Genomic DNA, 26,310 nt, shown 5'->3' on the forward strand with positions numbered 1-26,310 from the left:
CAATCCTATGCCATCTGCGGGAGCAGTCACATCCTCTGCCGCCGCCCCACCCACACAAAGCCAGGGCACTAGGGACGAGACCCCCCCCCCCCCATGCACGGGCATACAGCGCAAGCCGCCAGCATACAACGAACAGGAGAACAACTAAGTTGGAACTTGTTAAGAGGGCTTTCCCGTGCTTTTGAAAATAAGCTCTATATTTTGAATGGTAAGGCAAAGAGATAATTACGTTACTCTTAAGAAACCTACCACGCTCATCCCTTACAGCCATATGGTTGCCTTCTTTCAAGATAATGAGGTTATTAAGAGAAAAATTGATACCACAACTAAATGTTCTTTGTTGGTATTTTGTTTCTAATCTTCCTTACGTCCTTAACATGCGGCAACACACTTGCTGGTGAGCAGAACATAAGAACGGAAGCCACGTCTCTCCCAACACCTTGTGCACATACATGTTCTGAACTCCTAAAGCTGCGGCATTATACCAAAACAAATTGCCCCGATTTCTTTTTGTCCCCCATTAACTATGGCATTCCTATCTTTTTTTTTTAATTTTTTTTTAATGTTTTATTTATTTTTGATACAGAGAGAGACAGAGCATGAGAGGGGGAGGGGCAGAGAGAGAAGGAGACACAGAACCGGAAGCAGGCTCCAGGCTCTGAGCTAGCTGTCAGCACAGAGCCTGATGCGGGGCTCGAACCCACGTCTGATCTGAGCCGAAGTCGGAGGCTTAACTGACTGAGCCACCCAGGCGCCCCACATTCCTATCTTGAAATGTAGATCCTCTGACAGATGCAAAATGCTTTTGGTGATTAGAGTCATTCTAGGCATCTTGCTCTGTTCCTTCTCTGTTTTTAGACCTAAAAGGACCACTTCACCACGTCCAGTTTTACTAATTCAACCATAGAAAGCAATAGTTATCAGACCAAACTGATGTTTTCATCGTTGCTTCGGGGAAGGCTTCCTGCCAAAGGAGATAAACACTCCAAACTCAGCAGAAATTTCGGGCCAGTTGGGATTTGTGAGGGTTTCCACTAGAGCGCTCCTTCATGCAGTTTTTGAACTGCTTAAAAATTTGGTCAGGACAAATGTTTTCCAATGGGATTACCTGGAGAATTGAGCCGGAAGGACCTTGGCCTAAAAGATGCTATTCTTTGTTGTGATGTTTTAGGAGGATTTGTAATATTTGTGTACTGTGGTCTAATGTGTCCATTCCCGGCGGTTGAGCTAACCGAGAAAATTATAATTTTTGAAAAATTTTAGCCTTTGGGCATGAACCGAATCTCTTCAGGTGCAGCTTAGATCCACACACTGACAGACCGGGACAGACGATTCAGCTTGTCTCCCCCTTGCCTCCACTTTGTTTGCAAGTATTTTGGGGGGGATTGAGGGGGCAGTAACCTGTGGCCTCCCCACAACCCCTAACTTGGGTTTTGCAGAGAAGACATCAGACATGTGCCATCTGACGTGTCTGAGCAAGGTGCTGTCAAGATAGTCCAAGCAAATTATAGGCCAGATCAGTACACCAACCAATTTCAAACCACCACGTCTCAGAACCCTTTATTCATAGGATTCTTCATTTCTCATTCATGACTCCCTCGCCCTCCTTTGCTTCTGCTTCTCTTTCCTTATTTATCTCAGATGGTGGCTCCAATGCCAACACCAACTCACAAAAGCAAAACATTTAAAAATAAATCAGTCACTCAAGAAGCAGGCGGGGTGTGATGTTGGAGAAGCGGCTCCGGGGACACGCTCTCTCTTCCCTTAAAGCGAAGTCTTCATTACCGGCGTGGAACAAAGGCTGTCCTCCGACGGCACTGTTTAACAAAACAAATCAGATCTTAACTAATTCCATAATTCAGTGGGTTTCCACATCTTATGTCTAAATGTTGACTTTGTTTTCACTCTCATTTCACTCTCACCACTTTCATGCCGTGCCCGGCAAATCTTTAGTAACGGTGACAAATCTTCACCTTTGAAGAAGACACCCCGATAACAGTTGAGGTCAGCAGCTGTTGAACACTTTCTTTCCCTCCTGAAACATCATTTCATCCTGTTTAAACACTGCGGGACTAATCTTGGGAAAATGGCACCCTCTTCTCACTTTCCTCTTCCCCTGCGTGGATGCCACTCCTCGGGGGACACGTACGCCCACGGGCTTTGTTGGCCCGTTGGAGAGACGTGTCCTCTGGACTTTCCTTGAGCCTCACTGCACGCTACGGATGACCTTCCCTCTTGTGGAGTCACCTTGTCTCCACGCAGGAGCCCAAACTCCAGTGTCCCAGCCGCCCCTCCCTTCACCCACATTTGTCTCCACGTTCCCCTCAGCATATGTGTCCACCTCTCTTCCCTCAGGACACGCCCCAGAGCAGAGGCGGCTCAGTCTTTTCCGCTCGTGTTTTGTGAAGTGAGGTCCTCTCCTGGGCGGCCGAGGTCCAAAGTGCCCACTGTCTCAGGTTGTGAGGAAAGAGAGTGGGGCTTCGGCCCCGTTCCAGCAGAGGACCAGTAAATAAGCATCCCTCCCTTCCTCCTCCTGCGTGCAGGCAGCTCCTCCCCCTACCCCCCAAACAATCACAGCCTTTTCCATGGTGGCCTTTCTGTCACTTCAAAGTGTCTCCTCCCCAGGGATCAAAGCCAGGCTCCTAGCCACGGGGTACTTATCATCTTTGAATGTAGGTAACAGCACAAGAGATAACCCCTACTTTTAGGCCAGAGGTGAAAAGAAGATACACTTTCAGTAGAATGGAAATTGCCAGGGGCCGAGAGGAGGGCTATACAGAGCTTGGGTTTGGGATGATGAGAAAGTTCTGGGGCTGGCTGTGCACTTAAAATGTTTATGTTATGTATATTTTACCACAATTAACAAAAGAAGACATACTTTCAAAGAGTGTTCCCAGCCCTAGAGGACATAACCATAATAGGAGGACAAAACAATCTTAAATCCCCAGAACAATTGGGGTCGTAAGTCACTGTTTACTCCGTGAGGTAATAGTCTAGGCAGACTATCGTCAGCAAGTTGATGAAAGCATGCCTAACATTCTTACCCACCTGCTCTGCATAGCTGTTGGAGAGGCAGCTGATGCTGTGGGCTAATGGATTAAGGCAACAGTGAGGGGCACATACAGAAGAACATTCTCAGAATGAGCTATTTAGAAATGCGTGGAAAAAAGTGAGAACCATGCAGTTACCATTCCTCGAGAATTACATCCTGCCTTGGATCTTCATCTTCTCATCAAAACACAGAAATGAGAAGAATATGATCAATTTGCAGATGGTCAGAAGGAGACGCACAGGGGCGATTAAAGAGTTGGTAAAGATGATGTTTGAACAGAAGTCAAGGAAATTGTAAATGGCTTAGGATTTGCCTTAGGAAATGTCTTTAGAATGACTTAAAAGAGAGCTTCTTCACATATGCAGTAGCTGTTGTGGTGACCAAGGGACAAGAGAGTGTGTTCTTAAGTGAAAAACAAAATATGGCCTGTCTCCTCTGCTCTAGGATGTAGGCACAATGCAGAACCTACCCTCAGTTTGGTCAACACAATTTTTTAGAGCTTCATAAAGACCAAATGAGTAGTACAGATTAAAAAGTAAAAGGAAATAAGTCTGAAGACAACTGGCAAAGGAATTTTCAAGAAGAAATATGCACAAAAGAATTTACAGGCATTAAAATTGAAGCCGAAAAGGCTTAAATGTATAAAACAAAACAAAACAAAACACCAGACACAAACATAAAGAGAAGCTAGTTCTTTATGTTGAGTGGATCAACAAAAGGAAGTGTGCATAAAGGAAGATTGGGGATTTTGGCTGGGTGTACCAAAGACTCCTCACCTGTCAGGTTGGCCAGGAAGATGGACTTCACCGGAAGGCTCTGGATATCTTCTCTTCAGGGTTGAAAATATAAGGCAGACTGTTGTGTGGACTGAGGCTGGGTGGGCTTGCAAAGCCTTCTCTCTCTGGCAGAGACCAGCAGCACTACATTCGGGAGCCTGGGAGCCTGGGAGCCTGGGAGCCTGGGAGACCTTCTAAGGGTACCAGGAATTTTGATTAGAACCAAAAATTGTAGGAGGAGGAGAAAGTGACCTTGAGAGAGGATGGGATGAGGGGGAGGCATGGGTGGTATTCTGGCTTCTTTGGTGTAACTGACATGCCACCCTAATGTTACCAGTTTGGGAGGGAGCTCTCTCTACAGTTAGAAATTTCAAGAGAGTGGGTATTATATTATCTGATACTTGACAATAAATTCCTAAACCATCTAAAACTTCTGTTTTGGAAAAGTCTTCTGGAAATCTTGCGTTGGGCTATGGCTTGCAACTAGGAGCAAGTCACCCATGTTCTAGAAGCCTTGTCAATCTATAGCCTTCAGGGGAAGATGGCTGTGGCCAGACTGAGAGCCATCTCACAAGGGGGAGCTGTGCCTTGCTTCGCATGATTGGGCAGGTCTGCTAATGGGCAGTAATAGCCATTCTTCACACGAAGATAGACTACACTTGAGGTTTTTGTTAAAGCTTGATATGATTGCTGAGGGCCGCATTGCATTCACATCTGGTACGCGTGCTTTGTCTTCCTACTCCATAGCTTTATTACTTTAGTTGCTGCTTATCATAGATATGAAACTCAATTTAATTAAAAAGAAGAAGATAAACACCAGGATGATAGTAATTAGCTGGTCTGGCACAGCTGACTGATGAGACGGATTGCGCCTCCAGCTGCATGAAGGTCACCTCGTGCACATCTGGGCGCTGACAAGGTTCATTTTGGCGTGGCTAACCCTATTCAGTTTTCCAATGTGGAGAGGTCAAGGGGTCCAGAATATCCGTCACACATCCTGGTGCCTGAAACTCCACCACTAGAGAGTCATTTCCTTTTGTACCTTTGGATTCTGCTCTCTGAAGATTCTCTTTAGAAATGCAGGTAGGTTAGGGCACCTGGGTGGCTCAGTTGGTTAAGCATCCAACTTTGGCTCAGGTCACATATCACAGCTCATTTGTTCAAGCCCTGCATCGGGCTTTGTGTTGACAGCTTGGGGCCTGGAGCCTGCTTTGGTTTCTGTGTCTCCCTCTCTCTCTCTGCCCCTGCCCTGCTTACACTCTGTCTCTCTCTGTCCCTAAAAAATGAATAAATGTTAACACAAATTTTTTTAATCAAAATGCAAATAGACTGAGGACATTATATGAATTAATATACAACAAAGGATTGGTGACTTGTTATGTCAACTTTCCTCTCCAGTGGAGCCCTGTGATATCGGCAGAAACCCATAAATTTAGAAGCATACACCCAGGCATTCAAGTCTTCACTGGTTGAGCACCTACTATGTGTGCCACTCACTGTGCTAAGTGGCATCATTGCCGGCTCGAGGAGGCCGGAAGCTGACGGGAGATGCAGACCTGCACACACAGTGCTGGAGAGAGGGACTGACGGGATGGGACAGGATTGCTGTGACTGTGTGTCTGGGCTGGATTTTGCAAGGCGACAGAGTTGGCCAGCTAGAGAGCGGTGGGACAGGGACATGTCAGTTTGTTTTCCCAGAGCTTTTTCTGACCCCTGACGGAATGTCCAGTCGTCCTCACCAGAAGGCCACAGGGTCACAGGGTCTTTCAGGAGGTGCCCAGAGTGAGCTATGCCCAGAGTCTGGAGCGTTCTCCCAGGCCCCTCAGGGCCATTGCTTGCAGGCGGGTCAAAGAAAAACCGGAGGAAGTCTTAAGAAAAGCTCAGCCAACCTGATCATTTTGCCTTGGGAAGGCCTTGCCACAGTCAGAGCATTTGTCCAATACCTTTGTGGAAGGCATTAAAATGAAACACCTAGATACTTGTTTTATTTTTATCTAAAACCACCTACCTTCATTTGAGGATAATTATACAGATTTTTGTTGTGCTTGTAATGCCCCCTTTTTGATTATTTTTCTCAGCTCTGGAATCTTCTTTCCGTGGTTCAGAGCACAAATTCTAGAGCCAGGCCTGCCTGGGTTTGTATCCTGGCTCAGCCACAAATCACTCACCCTCTCCCTGCCCGGGTGCAGATGGGGGTGGTTATGGAGATCATCTCCATGGAGATGTTGTGAGTCTTCTGTGCGGCGGTCACAAAAGGTTTACAAGAAGGTGATTTAATAAATGTGGAGTGTGTTTCATAAACGTTGGCTTGTATTATCCGCTTTCTGCAGAGCACCTTGCCTGAGACCGCTGGACTTAGAATATAGAATAAGCACTGTGTCCCCCAGCGAGGCAGTCAGAACTGATCGAACGTTCCACGAGGGCCAGCCACCTGCCAAGGCGTCTGTGCTGGGCCCTGGGAATGCAAAACCCACCACCGCGTGCCACCACCCCCAGGAACCCACAGCCTCGTGAAAAAACGAGAGCACGTCTACACCTCCCTGCCGACACATACAGCCTTTTGCACGGTGCTGGTCAGGAGTAGCCCTCCCTGCCCCGGCAGGCCCCTGCACAGTCATTTCCCGCGCATAATAACGTGGCGCTCGGAAACCCCTGCTTGCTGACTGTTGTTCACCGGTACTTAGACTGGGTCCTCTGATCAGAATAAGTGGCCCGAGGGGAAACGGTGTCCAAGGGGGCTTTGTCTTCCTCCAGAAGTGACGGGTCGTAACCAGCTCCATGTTTGTGTGCGTGTGTTAGGTTTGGAGGAGACCAGCCTGTCTACATCAACATCATTAGAGACCCCGTCAACCGGTTTTTATCTAACTATTTTTTCCGTCGATTTGGAGACTGGAGAGGGGAACAGAATCACATGATCCGCACCCCCAGCATGAGGCAGGAGGAACGCTACCTGGTAAGTCCTGTGGCATCGAAGAGGGGCCCCACCCCGGGCGAGCCCCTCGAGGCTGGGAGGCTCCACTCTCCTCCCCATGGCACCCCCGTGGCTGTCTCGTGGCACCCCCGTGACCCTCTCCTAAGGGAGGAAGTTTTTGCCAGGGAAAAAAGCTCACTGTCCCAGATGACCCAGATCCTATATGAACATCTCAAATGGCTTTCTACTCTGGTTTTTCTTGGTTTGTCTTTAGTGCTAGAGCCCAGAGAAGTAACCTTCCCCAGGGAACCCTGATAGGCGCTGTCAAGATGTGTTTGGGGTCTCTCTTCAGGGGTACAACGGGCTACCATGGCAGTTCTTTGAGAGAGGGGTGTTTCAGATGAGACCTGAGGTTCCTTAAAGGACGCGGGTGCAGCCGTGACTGACTGTTCACGGGTCAACCGGTGTCAAGGCCAGGTTCTTGCCACCACAGCACCACAGAATCAGGCTGTCTTGGCAGAAACTGGCTGCTCTTTCTGGACCTTGTTTGGGGACCCTCAGCTCTGTGGGGCTGTTAATTGTTTCCATAGTGCAGAGTTGGGAACAAAAATGGAGGGCCGGAAACAGGGTTAAAGTACACTTGTCACCTATTAGTGACCTAGGTCAACAAAAGCTTGCTGAGCAGCGGAGATCTGCTGGTAAAGAAGGGAAAATCCTGGTCTGTGTGTTTCAGGGACTCTGTTGGGGTCGCCCAGACCCATCCTGGGCTGTCGGGCACCGCAGGAGAAGAGAGTCATGAGGGGGCAGTACAAATCTGTTCCCAGGGTTCGACAGGGACACAGAGCCCATGGCCACTGCTGTCAGGCTACAGAGCATCCTTGGAGCTGAAGTACTGTTACTCACAATTTCAGCCAGTGGTCAAGCTTCTCTTTCCTCATTTAATTTTTAAAGGTGTAACAAAAGCACGTGTTGGGGGGATGGGAGCATTTTGCATGATGTCACTTCCAAGTGTTAAAATCCAGAAGCAGAGTTGAGAAAATGGAGATGTACAGAGGTTGTGTCTTATCTGTTGTGAAGCAAACACGTTCATCGATGGGCCAAGACCAGAAACTAAGCCTGGTCACCATTCAGCATGTATTCAACTACCTAATGCTTTAATGAAATATTTTTTAAATGGCTCTTACCTTTAAAAAAATTTTTTTTGATGGCAAAAACTCTCTTCTTTTGCTTTAAACTACATGTTATGAACATGGCTATATATTTTTTATTCAGTGACAAGTACATTTTCAGGGTACAGAGCCACTTATTACTGATTCAGTCCAGTCAGGTTTGAAGACCCAGTGGTGGGGTGGGGGGGGTCCCCTAGAATCAACCAAGAGGGTCCTTGGCTTCACACAGGATGGAAATCAAATGCAAGCCAGCAGGAGGCGAAAGCAGAGTTTATTGAAGATATATATAGAAAGAGATACAGATGGAGCATCCAGGAGATTTGGAAAGAAGTAGAGGGAGTCTTGCTTTGTGTGGGCTCTGTGGTTTTATTGGCGATTACAGTCTGGTGTGTGTCCTCTCAAACATACAGAATCTTGTCAGAATAAGACGGGGTCCACACATCCTTCATTAGTCACTCATTCCGTGAGGCCAGGGGTCGTGGCGTGGAGATACCTAGTGCCTGTGGTCTGGAACAGGGACGTGATACCTCTGCCCTGTCATTCCTTAGATATCATCTGCTCTGCTGGAAAACGCCAGAGATACCATTATCTCTTTGTCCCTTACAAGGGGGACATGCATTAAGGTAAGGCATGTGCAGGGTGGTAGGGCAGGTCCTAGCAAGAAGAGAAGCAGAAAAAGAAGCTAAGAGGGAAAAATAGCCTTTTCTTTCATGGGATCCCTTTGATTTTCCTGTCTCATTAGAGGAATAATGTCTACTTGGATTATCGTAGCTTGCATTGGCTCTTGATTACCATTTATATGTTCTTTTGAAAATGACGGGGCATATTCCATTTAACCAAAGAATGTTGTGGTTTCTGACTCGGTCCCGATACTAAGAAAGTTAGAAGCACGTTATAGCAGAAGATGCCGAAAAACCCTAACTCTGGGAATGAGTTTTATGAATCCTGCTCTCTAAACATTAATGTAGGTAATAACTGGAGCCACAGTCCATTGGAAGGTGAAAAGTGATTTTGGAAAAACATGGACGTGGGGATCCAGGGGGGGCAGTGGGGGACTGGCTGGGATGTCAGTGAGGGCGTGAGGAAGACGGTGAGGAGGTGGCATCTGAGGCACCGTCGAAATAGAAGATGAAGTCGGTCAGGTGGTCAGCAGGGGGGGAGGGGAGAGACACAGCCCCACAAGGAGGGGCATCTGGACGGAGGCCTGCATTGGGCACATGTGTGGCTCATTCAGAGATCAGCGGGGAGAACAGTGTGGCTGAGTGACAGGTGGGGACAGGAAAGTGGCAGGAGGTGAATTCGGATAGGTAAGGGTTGGAGACAACAGATCATATAAAGCCCCATGAGCGACACCAGTTTCTCTAAGTGACCTGGGAAGTAACACGAATGACCCCAAGTCAAACACACTGTCCTGAGTGCTCTTTCTCTGGAATCCTCATGGGAAACCTGAGCCCGTCTCCCAGCGGGGATGTGACATGTGATCAGCCTGTAGACCTCCCTGGGCAGGCCCCTCCCGCCTTTCTAGGAGTCCCTCCTGCTCTAGACTGTATCTGGCCGGGAAGTCTCACTGCCTCCTCACACAAAGTTTCCACAGGGCTCTATTGAAAATGGAGTTTGCGGGATGGTGACCCCGCAGTTATGCAGTGCACAGGCTACACAGCCGTACAGGGAGGTCTTGATGTTCTTCCTCTGTGCTCCCAGAAAATTCTGTGCTGGTGATAACATTTCTCTGAGTGATATCATGTCTTAACTTCTCTCCTACCCTCCAACCGGTTATCAGCTCTTTGAGGACAAGATAGGATCAGAGTTCCATCTCTGTCCCTGGCACGCAGAGGAGGGGCTGAAATACTAGAGGCCTAAGTAGCATTCTACTTACTAAATAACAAACACATATTAATATGGAAGTTGGGAGCAATTCTGTAGGGTTTTCTAGCCTGTCAGGTTTTTGCCATCCCGTGAATCATGGCACATAACATAGTCTGCATATTTACACAAACAGTAAGTTGTAATCATTTGCCAGAGAGGTTGTAAACAGGAGAGAAAAAAAAATCATGGTTTAGATTTAAAAAAAAATCAAAAACCCATCAAGTGTTGAAAGTTGGTAGTGGAAGCAAATCTTATGCTGCCTTTATGCTGTGATGTGAGAGATTTTGGGGAAATTTCCCCGCCTGGAATTCTACCCTTAGAGATTTGCAGGGGCCTCCTTTCCAAAGGGAAGCCCCGTGTCCTGGGCCTGGCCTGTGTCCCGATGAGCTCATGTCATTCTTTGGCAGGCCCCCGGCAGCAGAGCAGAGGCAGCAGAGGGAGAAACCAGGGGAGCAAGGACCAGAGTGGGGGGCCGCGGGATGTGTGACTCCTTCATGACCTGGCCCCAGCCTGACCCAGTTAGAAGACTCTTTTCTTGTTCAAAGGATCATTTGTTTATTTGGAAGAAGACGGTTTATTTCCCCCTTCCCCCCCCTCTTTTTCTTAATAGCTGAAACTTTTATTTCATTTCCTTGGTCCCATTAAACCCTTGAAATAAAACTGTCCCCTTTCAGAGCCTGCCCGCATTTTGGCGAGTGGGTGGTCACTTGTTTGACCCAGAAGAGGGTGTCGTGTCTCAGTGGGCTGGAGGGCAGCTGTGAGGAGGCCACTGTCCCTGGAGGGGACATGCAGGGTGGACCCACACCCGAGGAGGAGGCAGGCGTGGCTGTGTGATGGGACCTCTCCCGAGCATGCACGCACAGAGTCATGGAGCTGGCCCAAAATGGGTCCACTGATGTGCCCACATTATTCCAGATCCCAGCACTCCGAAGCCACTTGCTTTATCCAGTTGCCAAAATTCAGGCAGTTCAGCTCCTGGCCCTGAGCCTCATGGAGCTGCTTAGCATACAGCTGACAGAGGGCCAGAGCCTCTGAGCCTGCCCCGGGTTGGGGGTGAAATAGTATCATCTCGTGATGCTGGCTGGTTTGGGAGAAAATGGAAAGGGCAAAGGGATCATGGGATTTGCAGAGTCCCTGGAGTTTTCACAGGTGTAAGAACAGGGCCGGGGCCTGGGCGTGGGTCAGAGGCCGGGGCCCCCAACTCCACACCTGTATCATTTGATCATTTGGACCTTATGTTTTACTTCCTGCCTGGCAAAGGCAGAAGAGGACTGGCCTAGGCCAAGTTCGATGCTTTTTGAACAAAAGCGTTTTGTCTGACGCATCTTTACAGAGACACAGCTGTGATCACCTTTTCCCCAAATTTTCAAGCATCTCAGAGCTATTTCCCATATTATCTGGAAACAGATTTTCTAGAAGTTTCTGTGTCTTTCCAAACCATGCTTCACTTGTATTCACACACACACACACACACACACACACACACAATTTGAATAACTTATTACTAGAACAGATACAGATTCAATGTATGGCAGCCACGCCATGACAAGGCACGTCCCTTAGGCTCATTTCCCTTTGTCCAGACCCAGAAACTTGGCTGCCCAGTGCAGAGGTGCCTCCTTGTCTTTTGCTTTTAGAATCATGGGGTGAGACAGAGCTGAGCCTGGGTACATGTGGGTACATCCCAGCACATGACCCTCTCTCTTCTCCAGCTCGTGTCCAGGCCCCTTTATTTCCAGGGCAAGGAGATTCTTGGCGCCCAGAACATGGCTAATGAAAGAATGAATGGCCGCTAATGAAAAGCAACTGTTGTGATTTACAAGTGAGAGACAGCATCTCGTGCCTGCGGAAGCCACTCCCTTTTCCAGTTGCCCAATTTCCCTGCAAATGGATTTCTCGCCCTGGCATTTTCACAGCTTGCTCTTTGCCTAAAACCTGGCTTTAGAAAGGTTCGTGGTAGAATGTTCTGCAGGGATCCCACTTTGCACTTTCAAAGTCCAAAAAATATCAGGCCGGCCTCCTTTATCCAACGCTTACTGCAAATTCACTAGAGGGCCCTTCCGCTAGACGGTCCTCCATTCGAGGAACAGGGAGGGAAGATTTTCCCGGGGAGAAAAATGTGTCTGTGACACTGTTTATTCGGCTTGGTTGTGAAGTGTAGAAAGTAATGCATGGTTAGAAAAAAAAAAAAGATGCATAATTTACAACTTCTTAATTCATAAAGAATTCCGTGAATCATGTTGGCCCTGTTGGATTCTGGAGAAGTCTGAAAACTGGCCAGCGTCAGCAAAGGTTTTGCAGAGAGCTATGCATTTTAATCTGCTTGTACGTTTTGGACTCTAACTGTCCTTTAGCTTTGGAAATGTATATATGAAACACCCATTTCTGGAAATTTCCACTCGGCCCTGACCAGCTGAGGCTGTCCTGTGATGGAAACCTCAGGCTTTGCCTCTGTCTCTAAAGCATCATTTTCTTAGAAAAAGAAAACAAATAAAGGGATTTGGATGAGCTGCTTTTTAAGTATTTCAGTAAATAGCTATGTTTTCTGAATTTTTGGAAGTAAAAAAATGATACTCTGTCTCTGACTAGTTCAGATTTGGCTTATGATTGCAGGCTGACATGGCAGCCTAGCTGGGTGACCCTGCCAGCAATTTAGCCTCCATGAACCTTGCTTTTCTCATCTGTACAATGGGGATATTTTACCTCCCTTGCCTGTATCACAGAGTTGCCGGGAGAATGAATTAAACATTCTACACAGAAGGGCTCTGAAAGCTAAAAGTCTCCAGAAACGGCTGAAGCGTTGATGCTTTCATCCGCTAGCTCCATGTGGCCTAAAAAGACTACTGCTGCTACAGACAGGGGCTGCTGTCCCCCCACCATGGCCCAGGCCACGCTGGGCCGTGTCCTGAACCGAGAGGTCCACCTCCACCCAGATCTCAAATGGCCGCACTAGGCCCCTTCCCCTGGGAATTTGTTTCCAAGGAAACTGCTTCTCTCTGTGTTCCCAGCAGCTGGAAGCACGTTTTGATCCCAGCCCCCTGGCATATATTTGTCCGTGTTTATTTACTTGGAAACCTAAGCAGCTGTAGGCACAGGGCTGTGAAGTCACGGGAACAGCACGCTCCCGGCTTCCAAGGAGTGGAGAGCAAAGGTGAGCCAGGCCCCAAATGCTCCCTCCTGCTGTGCAGAGAGAGGTGCAGAGGACCAAGGAGCCTCGACCTGAGAGAAACATTTCTGAAACCCATTTGTCCTGAGGCGTGTCAGAAGTGGTCGTGGGCATTGCCAGAACCGAAGACCCCTTCTGGGCGTTAGCAGCACCGGGAGTGGCCCCGGGAGCTTCCGGCAAACAGACAAGATGATGGGCTCAGGGTGGCGAGGGGCAGGAGAGTTGAAAACAAGATGGGTTCTTGGGGAAAAGGCCGAGGGAAGAACGGAGAGCCTCCAGCCCCTGCTCAAGATGCCACCAAATAGCCACAGCCTAGCATGTGGGGTGTCATGGGTTGGTGCACTCTCCTCAAGTTGGTGCATTCATCTCCCAGCATCCTCTCACACCTCCTGGTGTAGGAATTAGTTCCCACCCCTTGACCCCCTTTTATAGGCTTAGAAGGGGAGCCCAGAGAGGCTGCATGGATAGTGTCAAACCCCAAATGTGAGGAAGTTGCATTAGGCCACGTGAGTTACAAGGAGCTCAGATGCCCTCAGGGTGCCTCAGGACTAATTATGAGGACGTGTCCCGTAATGAGCACAAAATGACCACGACTGCCAGCAAAGACCAGGACATGCCAGGTGGAGCCCAGAGCCCAGTCCCTGAGAAGCACCAGGAGCAGAGTGAAGCCCCGTGTCATGGCGGGACACGAGACGTGGCTGGGAATCGGATCCAGGGCTCACCACCAAGTAAGGTTGGCAGCGGGCTGCCCGGGGATCCCCAGCTTCCTCTCCTGTGATTCTGTCCGTGACACACTTCAGCCACTCGCTCCCCTCCTCCCCTCCATCAGTGGCTTCGTCTGCTGCTCCCACGGTGGCGCCTGGGGTTTCTCTTTTGCTCAAATGCAAGGCCCTGAGTGACCCTGATTTGTCCAGTTGGTCAGTCTGTCCAGCTGCCTCATAGATCATGTTTGGCTGCCCCCAGACAAGTCCTTTCTCTTCTCTGGTCGACGGGGTAGGCAGATGGATGGGACAGGACAGAGCAACCTACACAGACACGGCCTGTGTTAACTTCCCATTGCCGCTGTGATGGTTGACCATGCGCTCAGTGGCCTCAACAACAGAAATTTCTGCTGTGACTGCAGATTTGACGTGTGGCACGGATTTCCTGGGCTAACATCAAGGTGTTGGCAGAGCTGCATCCCCTTTTGGGGGTCCGAAGGGAAGACCCCCCTTTCTCGTTCATTCAGGGAAGACAGAATCCATGTCCTGTGGTTGGAGGATTGAGATCCCATTTTCCTGCTGGTGCTCCCACGAGCACACGTTCTTTAAAATGTGATCCCCTTTGTCCAAAGCAACCAGTGGTGATTTGATCCCTTCACTTGCTACAGATCTCTCCTTCTCCACCTTCCATCTCATCCCTTTAGCCCAGCTGAGGAGGGCACTCTACTTTGGAGGATTTGTGTGATTAGATTGCACTCACCCACGTAATCCAGAATGATCTCCCTCTTAATCACGTCTGCAGAATCCCTTTTGTTGCATGAGATACCATATTCACAGGTTCCAGGGATTAGAGTGTAGACATCCTCAGGGCCCATTATTCTGCCTGCCACAGAGTCACCAAGGACTGCAGGTCCTAAGGAGACTGCAGAGGTGATGTGAGCATGACAGGCACTTGACAGAGCACAGGGGCCCTCCTCTGTTTTCCACTGTGACATGGCACCAAACTATGGCTACCTGCTTCTGGTTTTCAAAACCAAGAGTACAGTCATACATTCCAGTTTTTCTCCTTACACTACTGACTCATCCATCCATTCATCATTCATTTATTCAGTAAACATCGATAGTCCTTTCTGTATGTCAGGCACAATAATAGAAACTGTTGATAAAACATAGAACAAAAATATACTCAGTGTCTATCCTCCTAGAGTTCAGAGTCCTATGAGCATGACAGGCATTAATCCCCACCACACAAATGCATGTGAAATAGTAACTGTGTCACGTCCTACAATGCAGAGACATGGCACTGTCCAGGCACAGAATGAGGCAGTTGGCCAGTTGGAGATCAGAGAAGTAAGATCTGGAGGGAAAGAGAAGGAAGAGCATCCAACCTTAGGGAACAGCACCTGCGAAGGTCCTGTGGGAGGAGGGAGCACAGTAGGCCTAGGGGGAGAACAAGGAAGCTGAGCAGAGGGAGGACGGAAGAGCTGAGTCCAGCAATGTGGGCAGGTGAGGTCAGGCTCTATTAAGGAGCACTGAGGAGACACTCAAGATTTAAAGCACAGGAGGCATATTTACATGGGATCCTGAAACTTCTACATTTTGAAAAAAATTAGCTCACAAAATGCAAAATAGAGAAGGACTCCAAGTATGTGGATAGGTGAGTTAGTTCAAGGCTAAATGCAGAGATCCAAGTGGGCGATAAGTCAAGAAGCAAGTATTATTGAGCATTGACCATGCACAAGGAGCAGCTCCAGTTTGGGGCAGGGGTGGTGAGGGGGGGGACCGTTTACAATGAGTGTAAAACACCCCACTGTCTTTCTAGTTGTTAACAGCCTGGCTAGCAACAGAAGAATCAACCTTGAAAAGCTTGCCACCAACAAACAGAGAGGCAATAGCTCAATGCAGTGCACAGAAATTGTCGTTGGCTGGGACATGTTTAATTAGCAAAATAATGATGTGGACACAGTCTGAGAATTCAGGTGAGGAAGGCAATCTGGGAGAGTGGGGCTCGTTGCGGGAGGCTTCCTAGCCCACGTGGGCGCTCAGTCTTTAAGGACGGGTATAGATTAAGGCAGGGGTGAGGGTCAAGAGGACCACAGGAACGGAGTGTGTGCAAAAGCCTGAGAGCCTGAGGCTTGCTCTTTGGTGAGCCGCACAGCTTGGCCGGAGCAGAGGGTTAGGGAGGCGAGGAGATTCGGGACTGTAAAGCAATTCTCCAGATGGCCCTGAGCCGGGGAAGCAGTACGCACTCCTGATGGAAGGTCCCAACAGGGGCGTCAAACCCCAGGGCCACCAGAGCACAGGCAGGTGCGTCCTCGGGCCACCTGTCCGCTGAGCTCATCTGCTCCCAACCCCACCCCTCACTGTGGGTCAGTGGACCCTGCAGCTGTGTCCTCACTGGGGCTCTGCTCCACGCTTCTGCTGGGCTACTTGGCTCATCTTCACAAAGGTGATGGTTCCCAGCCTGGCCACTCCCTGGAATCACCTGCGGGGAGCTTCAAACCCGATGCCTGTCTCCTCCAACCAGGGACTCTGGTCTGATCGATCTGGAGGGCAGCCTGAGCTTTTGGGCTTGTTAGAAACTCCTGAAGTGATGCCACACGTAGCTAAGGTTGAGAACTATGGAGGGTCACAGCACATCCATTAGACGCACCGCCTGAAAACATTCTAGAGTCTTACCTCCCGTATCCTCCACCCATTTGGAAAAACCTCTATTTGCCTTCCCCTCAGAAGTGTTTCCACTTGTAAGGCTTTTATTTGGCCTGTGGAAATAAATGTCGTTAAAGAAGTTTGATGGTATAATGCAAGGTTTGCTGTGTTTACAAATACTTGTACCTGTGTTGTCAGGCTTTCTTCCAAATTGAAGTGGGTAGTATTTATTATTCAGAAACCAAAGAGCGCATTATATGTACATTTAGTGTCTCACTTTCTAGAGCCCTGCTTCAGACATAAAACAGAGAGTGTGCACTTTGATGAACAAAAGACTTGAGCGTGCGGACATCTATCTCTCTTGCCACCTCTTCAAAGAGACATGTGTCACTCTCGAAATGCCAGCCAGTTTCTGCAAATACATATACATGCTAAACCAAAAGACATGGGTAAACAGAACTGCACTTTACATGCAATCCGGAAATGTTCTTTCAAATAACGTTTCCCAAATGTAGTCAGGGCACTTGCTAGTCAAAGAACGCAGGGAATGAAGTTTTATATAAAGTGCAAAGTTAATGGCTGAGTTGATCTGTGTTAAAATTTTGATTTTCATACCCTGCATGTGTTTTGCAGAACCCAGTGCACCTCTGTAGTTGTTCTCAATTTGCTTTGCCAAATTGTAATATTTCTTCTCTGACCAACCGTTTCACATACACAGCATAAATTCCCCAAAGGTGGGATGACCTCCAAATGTGTTCTGAAAAATATTTTGCAAAGCTTGAAGACAGACAGGAAAAGTAAAAGTGTAAAACATCTAAGAGATTTATTGGACTCTCAGCTTAAATTCTAATTGCAAGTACTTATAAAAATGTCAATATTAACATGAAATAGCTGGCAGTTTCTCTAATAAATGTAAATTGAATTAGATGGTGTATAATTGGAAAAGCACTTGCTTTGCTCGGGCTCTCCCAAAACAAGCCTTAAAATGTGTTAGCTGTCGCAGTCTTGCCCTCTAATGGCTGGAAACAGAAGGACAAACACTTTTGACGACAAAGAGGGTAGAAACTAAGAGGAGGGCCTGTCTGGCCGTTTGGTACGATATCTAGGTCCTCTTCCCAAAGCATGGGACCCAATGTAGCTGTTAGTGTGAGCATTTTCTTAAAAAGAGGTGCTCGAAGGAGGCTGAGGGGTAGGGAGACAAAAGCGTGCCAAGTGCCTTGGATCTTCAGAGCCATCTTCAGTAGAAGATGGTAAAACAGACGCTTGATCTCCTGAAATGCAACAAGAAAGAAAAACTCACCTCAGAATACTAAAGATTTATTTAAATGTTTATTTTTGAGAGACCGAGCACAAGTGGTGGGGGGGCAGAGACAGAGGGAGACACAGAATCCAAAGCAGGCTCCAGGCTCCCAGCTGTCAGCACAGAGTTCCATGCGGGGCTTGAACCCATGAACTGTAAGATCATGACCTGAGCCATAGTTGGACGCTCAACCAGCTGAGCCATCCAGGTGCCCCAAAATACTAACGATTTAAATGCGTAGGACAGTTTTAGAATAAATAATCAAGCCTGGAAACTGGGATGGCCTTAGCTGAATTCGTTTTGCAGAGCACACTTAACAAACTACTTCAGTTCCCTTCTATGAGTGACTAATGAGTGTCACAGACAGGGTAGAACCAGCAAATGTGGTTTGGTGGGAATTTATTAGGAAGTTTGATCTTATCCCACATGACACTTGCATCGATCTTCTAGGAATGCAGCCAGGAATGAATGGGACAGGTGGAGGTGAACTGGCTATGAACTTGTGCACACACCTATAGGTACAGGCCATCTTTTCTGTGACCCTCAACTCACGAAGATATTCATGGTTAAATGAAATTTAGCGGAAGCCTACTCAATTTCACAACGAGTAAAAATTTGTAAAAATGACTCTGCATTTCACTGGACAAAGTAGTAATGTAGTGGAATTATACCAACATTCATATACTCATCTCCTTTTACATTAAAGAGGAAGTGATGCATCTATGACTTGGTAGTAAAGATGGCTGCCTGTTGGCCCCCTGCAGAGTTTTAAACACTCACTTCCAGGTTTTGAAATAAACTCACCTCTTGGATGAGACTTGGTGGAAAGAATCAGCAGATGTACAAAACAAAGTTCTCAGTTTCAACAGGAGACTGAGGAAACCTTGACAATAAAATCTCGGATCTAACTATGGCAATCCTCTGATTGCTATTAGTAAAAACCATGTGCAATTAAGAAAAGTTATCTAATCTAAGATGGTAAGGTTGGCTTCAACCAACTTTGATTGCTACTAATCTTTATTCCTCCAGTAATTTTTACTCGGTGTGGATTATAGACATAGATTTTTTTTTAACTTGCTAATGTATGTTAGCTTCTTAAATCCTCCCAATTATTTCATGGTGATATATGTGTTATATTTTTAACTAAAATGTAATTCTATAGATGATAGGACATAATCTCTCTTTTTTTAAGTTTATTTATTTTGAGAGAGAGAGTACAAGTGGGGGTTTGCCAGAGAGAGAGAGAGAGAAAACCCAAGTGGGCTCTGCAGTGACAGCATGGAGCCCGATGTGGGGCTCGAACTCATGAACCATGAGATCATGACCTGAGCCAAAACCAAGAGTCAGATGCTTAATCGACTGAGCCACCCAGGTACCCCTCATAATCTCTTCTTTTGATCTTAGCACCCAGAGCACCCATCACAGCTCTGTGGCCAAAACCCAGCCTAAATTTCAGTACATACTTAATAACAGATACAAATACAGAGTAGCAATGCCATTTGCTTCTCTTCTCCACTAGCTTGAAAAACTTCAGTGTATTTTGAACACCTACAATGTACCAGGCACTGTGATGGGAATAGCTGTAGCAAGACAGGCATTGTCCCTACTGCCTGCCTCTACCACACACAAAGAAACCCTGTATTCCACTCTCAGTAAGTGAGATACTGTTTAGTTACCCAAACAAGAAACTCCGGAGTCATCCCTGCCTGCTTTCCTTCCCTGACTCCCCAAGCCATGCCCAGTTAGCAGCCTACTTAGCCTGCAGTCCTCCTGAGGCAAAGGTGAAGGGCTTGGATGTGGGAATTTGGACAGCCATCCCAGAATAGGCATGAGCTACTGGAGAGAAAAACTAAGGAAGAGGGATGGCCAGTACAAGGGTATGTCCTCATGTTGGTCGCTCCCTTGGAAACCAAGACCCCAACCTGCCAGGACTCTCTGAGGACAGCGTAGAAGAGCCATTAACAGGGGAATGACAATGTCACATTGGCACACCAAACACTATGACTATAGACTGTAGTCTTTCACCTACAAAATTAGGGTATAGAATTCTCCCTAATGTTTTTCTGCTTAGGGAAAGAACAGGGGGTGCATTGATCCAGAGGTTTCACCCTCGGTTGTCAAATTTGCCCCTTAACTCCCTCACATCTGGGCTCTGCACACATGGGTGCCAGGCGGGCTCCTGTGGGCATGGCACTGAGAACAGAAAGCAAGAGATGTGTTAAGCTGCCGAGGTAAGTCGCTCTCAGGTTACCTCTGTGTGAATCTGTGTGAAACAGTATCACACTCACTGAGAGTGGAAGTGAAGCCTCCCTCAATGGCCAGAGTAAGAGGTGGCCATGAGGATGGGAGGTAGCACAGGGGTGTCCAATTCACCTGCCAACCCTGTTGGTTCTTCCTCCTTGACTTCTTTCAGGTCTGCCTCTATCAGGGGTCATCAGTAAAAAGCCTTCATTCTTTCTCACCTGGATATCTGCAAAAACTTCATAGACTCAACCAACCTGTCTCCAGTTCATCTTCCAGTCCATTGTCACGGTATCCGGTGTGCGAGTCTGACATTGTCATTCCCCTGCCTATGGCTCTCCTATGTCTTTCTGTTCCTTAGATGTAAGGAATTTTATATCTGTCCACAGTATTCAGTATTATTTAATCAATAAACATCACAACCACATGTAAGTCTACAATTGTGTCGATAAAAAACTTAAGTGAACAAAAGCATCACAAACCAATACATCACAAACCGATAGAGAAGGAAGAGGTTAACCAGGATGTACATAGATAGTATAGGAAAAAAGGAAATGAGATGAAGTCAGTTGTGGAAAGGATGTGAGAAGCATGGTTTAATTAGCATCTATTTGGGAAAGCAGGACGTCAAGACTGGATTGGTCCAGATTATTGAGAGTCCGTGAGAATCAGAGAAGGGATTTGGAATTCATCGCAGAAGGCAGGAGTCACCAAGCTTCTTGAGGAAGAAAGTAAATATCCTGGTGTGAGAGGCTACTCCGAGTTGTGTTCTTACAAAGACCTTCTTCACTCTGAAGCTATTTAAAAAAATTCTCCAGGGTATCACTCAGGGGGGTCGTTGTAGGTTAAATTAAACTACATATTGTTTAATTTAAAATCTTTGGTTCATCTGAAATTTATCTTGCTGTCAGGTGTAACATATCAATCCAGTATCTTTCCCCCCAGATAGTTAACAAATTATCCTAATGACTTTAATAGAATAATTCATCTTTTCCATACTAATCTAAAGGGTCACTTTTAGCATATAATATGGTTTTGCAGGGACCTATTTTTTGATTTTTTAATCTTGTTTCTTTCATCTGTGTCTTTAGGTTCCATAACACATTGTTATATACCTAATCTGTTCTCATCCATCTTTCCCCTCAACTGTCCTAGATCTTTTTCTTTGTTAATTTTTCCATAGGAACTTTTAGAGCCTTTTCTTCAGCTCTCCTGCTATTCACATATATGCCCAGAAAACCCTATTGTTACTTGCTGGAGTTACATTAAATTTTAAATTTTAGATTAACATATAGAGAATTGGGATCTTTATATAGAGTCTTATTATTTGAGAATGCATTTTGCTTTTCCATTTGTTCAAACTTCTGTCATAGCCCTTGAGAGTATTTTTAAAGGGTCTTCATTTAGATCTTGCACAATTAAGTTTATTTCTCAGTTATTTTGGGGCACCTAGGTGGCTCAGTGAGTTAAGCATCTGACTTCAGCTCAGGTCATGATCTCACAGCTCGTGAGTTTGAGCCCCATGTCAGGCTCTGTGTTGAAAGCTCACAGCCTGGAGCCTGCTTCAGATTCTATGTCCCCCTCTTTCTCTGCCCCTCCCCTACTCATGCTCTGTCTCTCTCTCTCTCTCTTTCTCAAGAATAAATGAACATTAAAAAAATAGTAAATAAAATATTTCTAGGTTATTTTGTCTTTTTTGTTCCTTTTACACATTATTATTACTATTATTAAATTCTATATGTTATTGTTAGCCAAATAATTCAGTTCTCTTACTGTTTCTCAATGGATTTTTGGGAAATTCTTTTCATTTACCAGATAAAATTGTATCCCCAGATAACAATGATAATTTTTCTTTTTTTTTCTAGTTTTTATAAATTTTATCCAATTGTTTTTGTTCATATCTCTAGAAAAGTGCTAAATATAGTGGTGATAAAGAATTGGTTTCTTCTAAAAACCAGATAATTGAAGTAAAAAATTACTATTGTCAATGTTTGATCATTTCTACTTTTTTTTCTACTAGAGTGTAATGTTTAAGATCTAGACTGTTTGGAATTTCATTTCAGAGAGAATAAGCAGCATAAATCTTTTTTTTTAATTCACTTTAATATTTATTTTTTGAGAGAGAGAGAGTGAGCACAAGTTGAGGAGGGGCAGAGAGTGAGGGAGGACACAGAATCCAAAGCAGGCTCCAGGCTCCGAGCTGTCAGCACAGAGCTTGACATGGAGGCTGGAACTCATGAATAGTGAGATCATGACCTGAGCTGAAGTCAGACATTTAACCGACTTAGCCACCCAGGTGCCCCTAAATCTGTTTTTAAGTTTAGTTATTTATTTTTGAAAGCGAGAGAGTGTGCATGAGCCAGTGGGGGAGGGGGGCAGAGAGAAAAGGGGAGCGAGAGAATCCCAAGCTGCTCACAGTGGGGAGACCTATGAAGGGCTCGAACTCACAAACTGTGAAATCACAACCGGAGCCAACATCAAGAATCGGTTGTTTAACCAGGTGGACCACCCTGGCGCCCCAGCAGTGTGAATCCTAACACCAAATGACAGAAAGTCCTGAGGAAAAGACAGTATTTTTCTGACCCTTCACCATTAGATGCCTTTATTGGTAACCACCACCATTACCTAGTAACCAGAACGGCTGCATTCTCAACAGCCTGTTTCTCTGGATCTGTGAGGGAAAGGCACCATCCTCGGGGTAAATTCAAGGTTGGAGTCCCTTCTGGAAGTCTCTGGACTGGATATGATCTTGTTTCTTTTCCCACGGGTGTGGTTTTCCCAGCAAGTCAGTTCCCCAGTGACCACATTTAATAACTTGTAATAAATGCAGAATACACACTCACCAGTCACAATTTTGAGGTACAAAGGAGACATGAAAAACAACTAGAGGCTGAGGGTAGAATTAGGAACCCATTTTACTTTGCCTTTCATTCTGAACAAATGTAAAAATGAATGTTGCATGATCAAGATCATCTTTGGCGAGGTGGGGCCCATCTCTGACACCAAGACCACATGTTTCCCCAACTTCTGTTGGACAGCTTCTTTGACTTCCTGTGGGGCTGCTAAAAGGGACCAGGAAGTCCTTTGATACAAACCTGAGCACACCTCACTTTAGAAAGGCAAGGACTCTTCACTTAGGACCCAGTACTTTGAGCAAGTCTCAATGCATTTAAATACAAACATGGAAGCAAATAATAAGCCCAGAACCTTGAGAGGATCCTTGACTGTGGACCCTTGGGTGAGTGAGGTTTCTCATTGACGTTTTGGGCTTGGGAAGCTCTGTGGGACAGCTTCAGAGTGACATGCTTGTCCTGCCACACTCCCTCTCAGCCCTGTGTGGTCAGCAAGCACACCAGGATCCAAGACGGCAATTTCTCCTTTACTTCTGGAAAGTAAGTCGAAATAAGAGAATAAATCCCCTCATTTGAATTGTTTCAACTTCATATGTTTCTGAGACTTTGGCGTCATTTCTGGCTGCTCCCCATCACTCTATTCAGATCATTAATATAAATTAGTGTTGCCTCTCACTGTTATGTGTGAGTCCCAGAGGGGGAAGCCGGAGTGAATCTTTATTTGGAACCATGAGTTCCATTTCCAGCCCTTTGTAGAGGGCGCCCTCGTGTCTCATGATGTTTCTTTCTTCCCGCTGCCCCTTGGGCCCAGGGGCTTCATCAGGTGCCCTTTCCAGCCTTCCTTGGGGAGCCTAGAAGAGCTTGCTACAGTTTCTCTCGTACATCTCGCCTAGCTTATTTTTGCCAAATCTGATCACTTATGTATTTAAAACTTGAATAATATACACATATCGCCCATCTACAATAATTCTGATTCAAAACAAAAGTTCTTCATTCGTTTAGTCCAATCTGCACTGAAACCCTTTTTGTTTTTCTTTGGAATGCTTCTCAGATGCCCTAGCCCCTCTCCATCACTGCTGCCAGCACCACAGCCTTTAATTTTTCCCCCTTCTGCAATAGCTCCCTCACGAACCTCCTCTGAGGCTAGTCGTCCAAAGCAGCCCTTCACATCAGCATCTAATCCCATTCTCAAGAAGCGAGGGGACTCCCGTCTTCGGGATGAATTCTAAAGTCCACTAAAAACTGTCACTAATCTGGACCTATCCTGCCAGCCTTGGCTTCCTGCTTTCCCAAACAAATAGTAATCAAGCCCGGGTGCTCACAGCCTCTGCCCAGACAGGCTCCTGCTCATTTCCACCCTCTGCCTTATTGTCGCTTCCCTAGAAGAGCCTCCTTCTTGTTTCTCTCTTCATCCATTTCTGAGCTGCCCTTCACCATTTCACCTCTAGTCTCTCTGGATTCTGGATTCTGGATTCTGGATTCTGGCCTTGGGGTGCTGTCCCTTCTCTAGAATCCCAGTTACTCATGTGTTCTTCTCATGTCACTTCCTCCTGAGTTCACCTCCATGCCAGGTACCGTTAAGCACTTGAATTCTTAACTTGATCCGCACAACACAATCTTCGGGGATTATTATTATACTATTATGCTCTCATTTTGCAGATGAGAAGCCTGATATTCAGAGAGGTGAAGACTTAAGTTACATCCATTAAGTGATGAGGCCAGGATTCAAACTCAGGCAGTCTGGCTCCAGAGGACATGTTCCTAACCGCTAGGCTGAACTGCCTCTTTCTGTCCTATGTGACTCTCTCCTTGTTCTTTTTGTCCCTTCCGGAGCCTAACTGCCAGGTCCCGAAGGGCAAGCATTATCTTCTCCGCTTTGTGTGCACCCACCCCGTTCACTGTTCCTTGGAGCCCATGGTGTAGGAAGCTCTTAAGCCCTCCACACTTGCAGAGAACTTACCTGTCTTACCAGCATTTCTTCACCTACAAAATAAAAATAAAAAACGTGGTCTAGCACATGCTAAGTGCTCAAAGAACATTTGTTGAATAAATAACTAAGTGAATATTTGATGGATTCACAGTTCAATAAATATATGATCAAGTAGTGAATTCTTCTTAAGCTTTTCCTTTCCCAGAAATGTATGTATCTGTATTCTATTCTTGGCCCCTGCCAAGGATTAAGCTGGACTTTTTCCTAAATAAAATGGGTGCTTCTAAGTTCTCGACAAAGTGAGTTGTTGCCTCTATGGATCCAAAGGGTTTCGGAGTTCATGTCTCCGTTAGAACTGATGAAATTAAGTTCTACCCATTTAATTAAACTAATGTTTTAGTATCAAAGCCAAAAAGAGACACCGTGAAGTTTAGCCACCTAACAAACAATACTTTTGATCTTGAGGTCTATAATGCGCACTTACTTATGAGTAAATAAAATGGTATCAGTTTGACAAATTTTAAGATTTCACTTTTAGAAATCTTCCTGATGAGAAAGCTCTTCCAAACTGAGGGAAGCCATTATTTGTTCTAACCCCTATGCCGGACATCTGCTTTGGTCTCCATGTTTCATCCAGTGTGGATTTTAATGTTTCAGATAAAAGACATCTCATCTAATTCTCTCTAAATGTTATTCCTGCGAGTCAGGCTTCTCAGAGCACAGTCTGTACCGACTTTACTTACAGAGCCACTTTTAGCATCGCGAATTTCAAAATTCAGTCAAAATAAATGATTTTCCATCAAGGGCTGAATTAACACCTAGTCTTCAAAGGGCTTTTCTTTTGAAAAATTCAAAGCACCTCATTAAGTCTACAATCTTCCAAAAATGTGTTCTCCAAGATAGCCTTATTAGTCCCATTTTGCAAATGATAAAGTTGTATCAAGAGGCAATTAAATGTCTTTACCAGGGGCTCCCCAAATGGAGTCACACAGGGCAAGCCCTTCACTTATGATCAAACCATCATTGGCTAATTAGAAGACGAGGCCCCGAAAACCAGGCAGGAAAATGATCAGCAAGAAAGAAGCCAAATGTAAGAACAGGATTTGTCATCAAGTCTCTGTTAATGTGGGATCCCAGGGACCTGAGAAGAGGGGAGAAAAAAACCAGACCTCTTTTGGTCATAGTACTTAAAGGTAGAAAAGATACATGAGGTTATCTCCTCTCAGCCACTCGGTTGCAGAACCGTGGGGTGGAGTTACCCCTGTTCCGGCCAAGGTGAAGGCCGGCTGGGTGGTTAGCAGACAAAGTGAATTTAGGAAACAGATTGTCAGAAGCAAATGTATGAAATGCAAGAGGATCTAAAAGAGTGTACATTAAGTTCTGAAACAAAGTCATGAAGCTCAGAAATGGTGGCTTATCTCCTAAACTTCTCCAATCTCCTGTTCACCCATCTACTCACTGTAATCCCTTACCTGTCCAGAAACAGAGGACACAGGCATCCCAAGGTGATCACATCCCCACGGATAGAGCTCTGTACTCACCCACATACACGTACACATGCTCATGAGCACATTCGAGGACTAAAAATAGAAGTGTTTTCATTTTAAGTTAAGCTCTTCTTCCTGGGTTCTTTCCTCTAATTATAAATAAGCCTGGTAGGTCTGGCATTTTGTTACTAACATCTTTGAACGAACCTA

The 26,310-nt window shown here is 46.1% G+C and overlaps 1 protein-coding gene across 1 annotated transcript in view; it reads left to right on the plus strand.

The window, feature by feature from the left end:
- The window catches only part of UST (uronyl 2-sulfotransferase), a gene marked incomplete at its 5' end in the record, with an annotated part of 185,662 nt that overhangs the window by 72,824 nt on the left and 86,528 nt on the right, over positions 1 to 26,310 (plus strand). Inside the window, one exon of the mRNA XM_029943248.1 lies at positions 6,628 to 6,781. Within this exon, the coding sequence (XP_029799108.1) occupies positions 6,628 to 6,781 (154 nt within the window). The remainder of the gene's footprint in view (positions 1 to 6,627; positions 6,782 to 26,310) is intronic.

The sequence above is a fragment of the Suricata suricatta genome, chromosome 7, assembly GCF_006229205.1.
Source record: "Suricata suricatta isolate VVHF042 chromosome 7, meerkat_22Aug2017_6uvM2_HiC, whole genome shotgun sequence".
Taxonomy (NCBI): Eukaryota; Metazoa; Chordata; class Mammalia; order Carnivora; family Herpestidae; genus Suricata; species Suricata suricatta.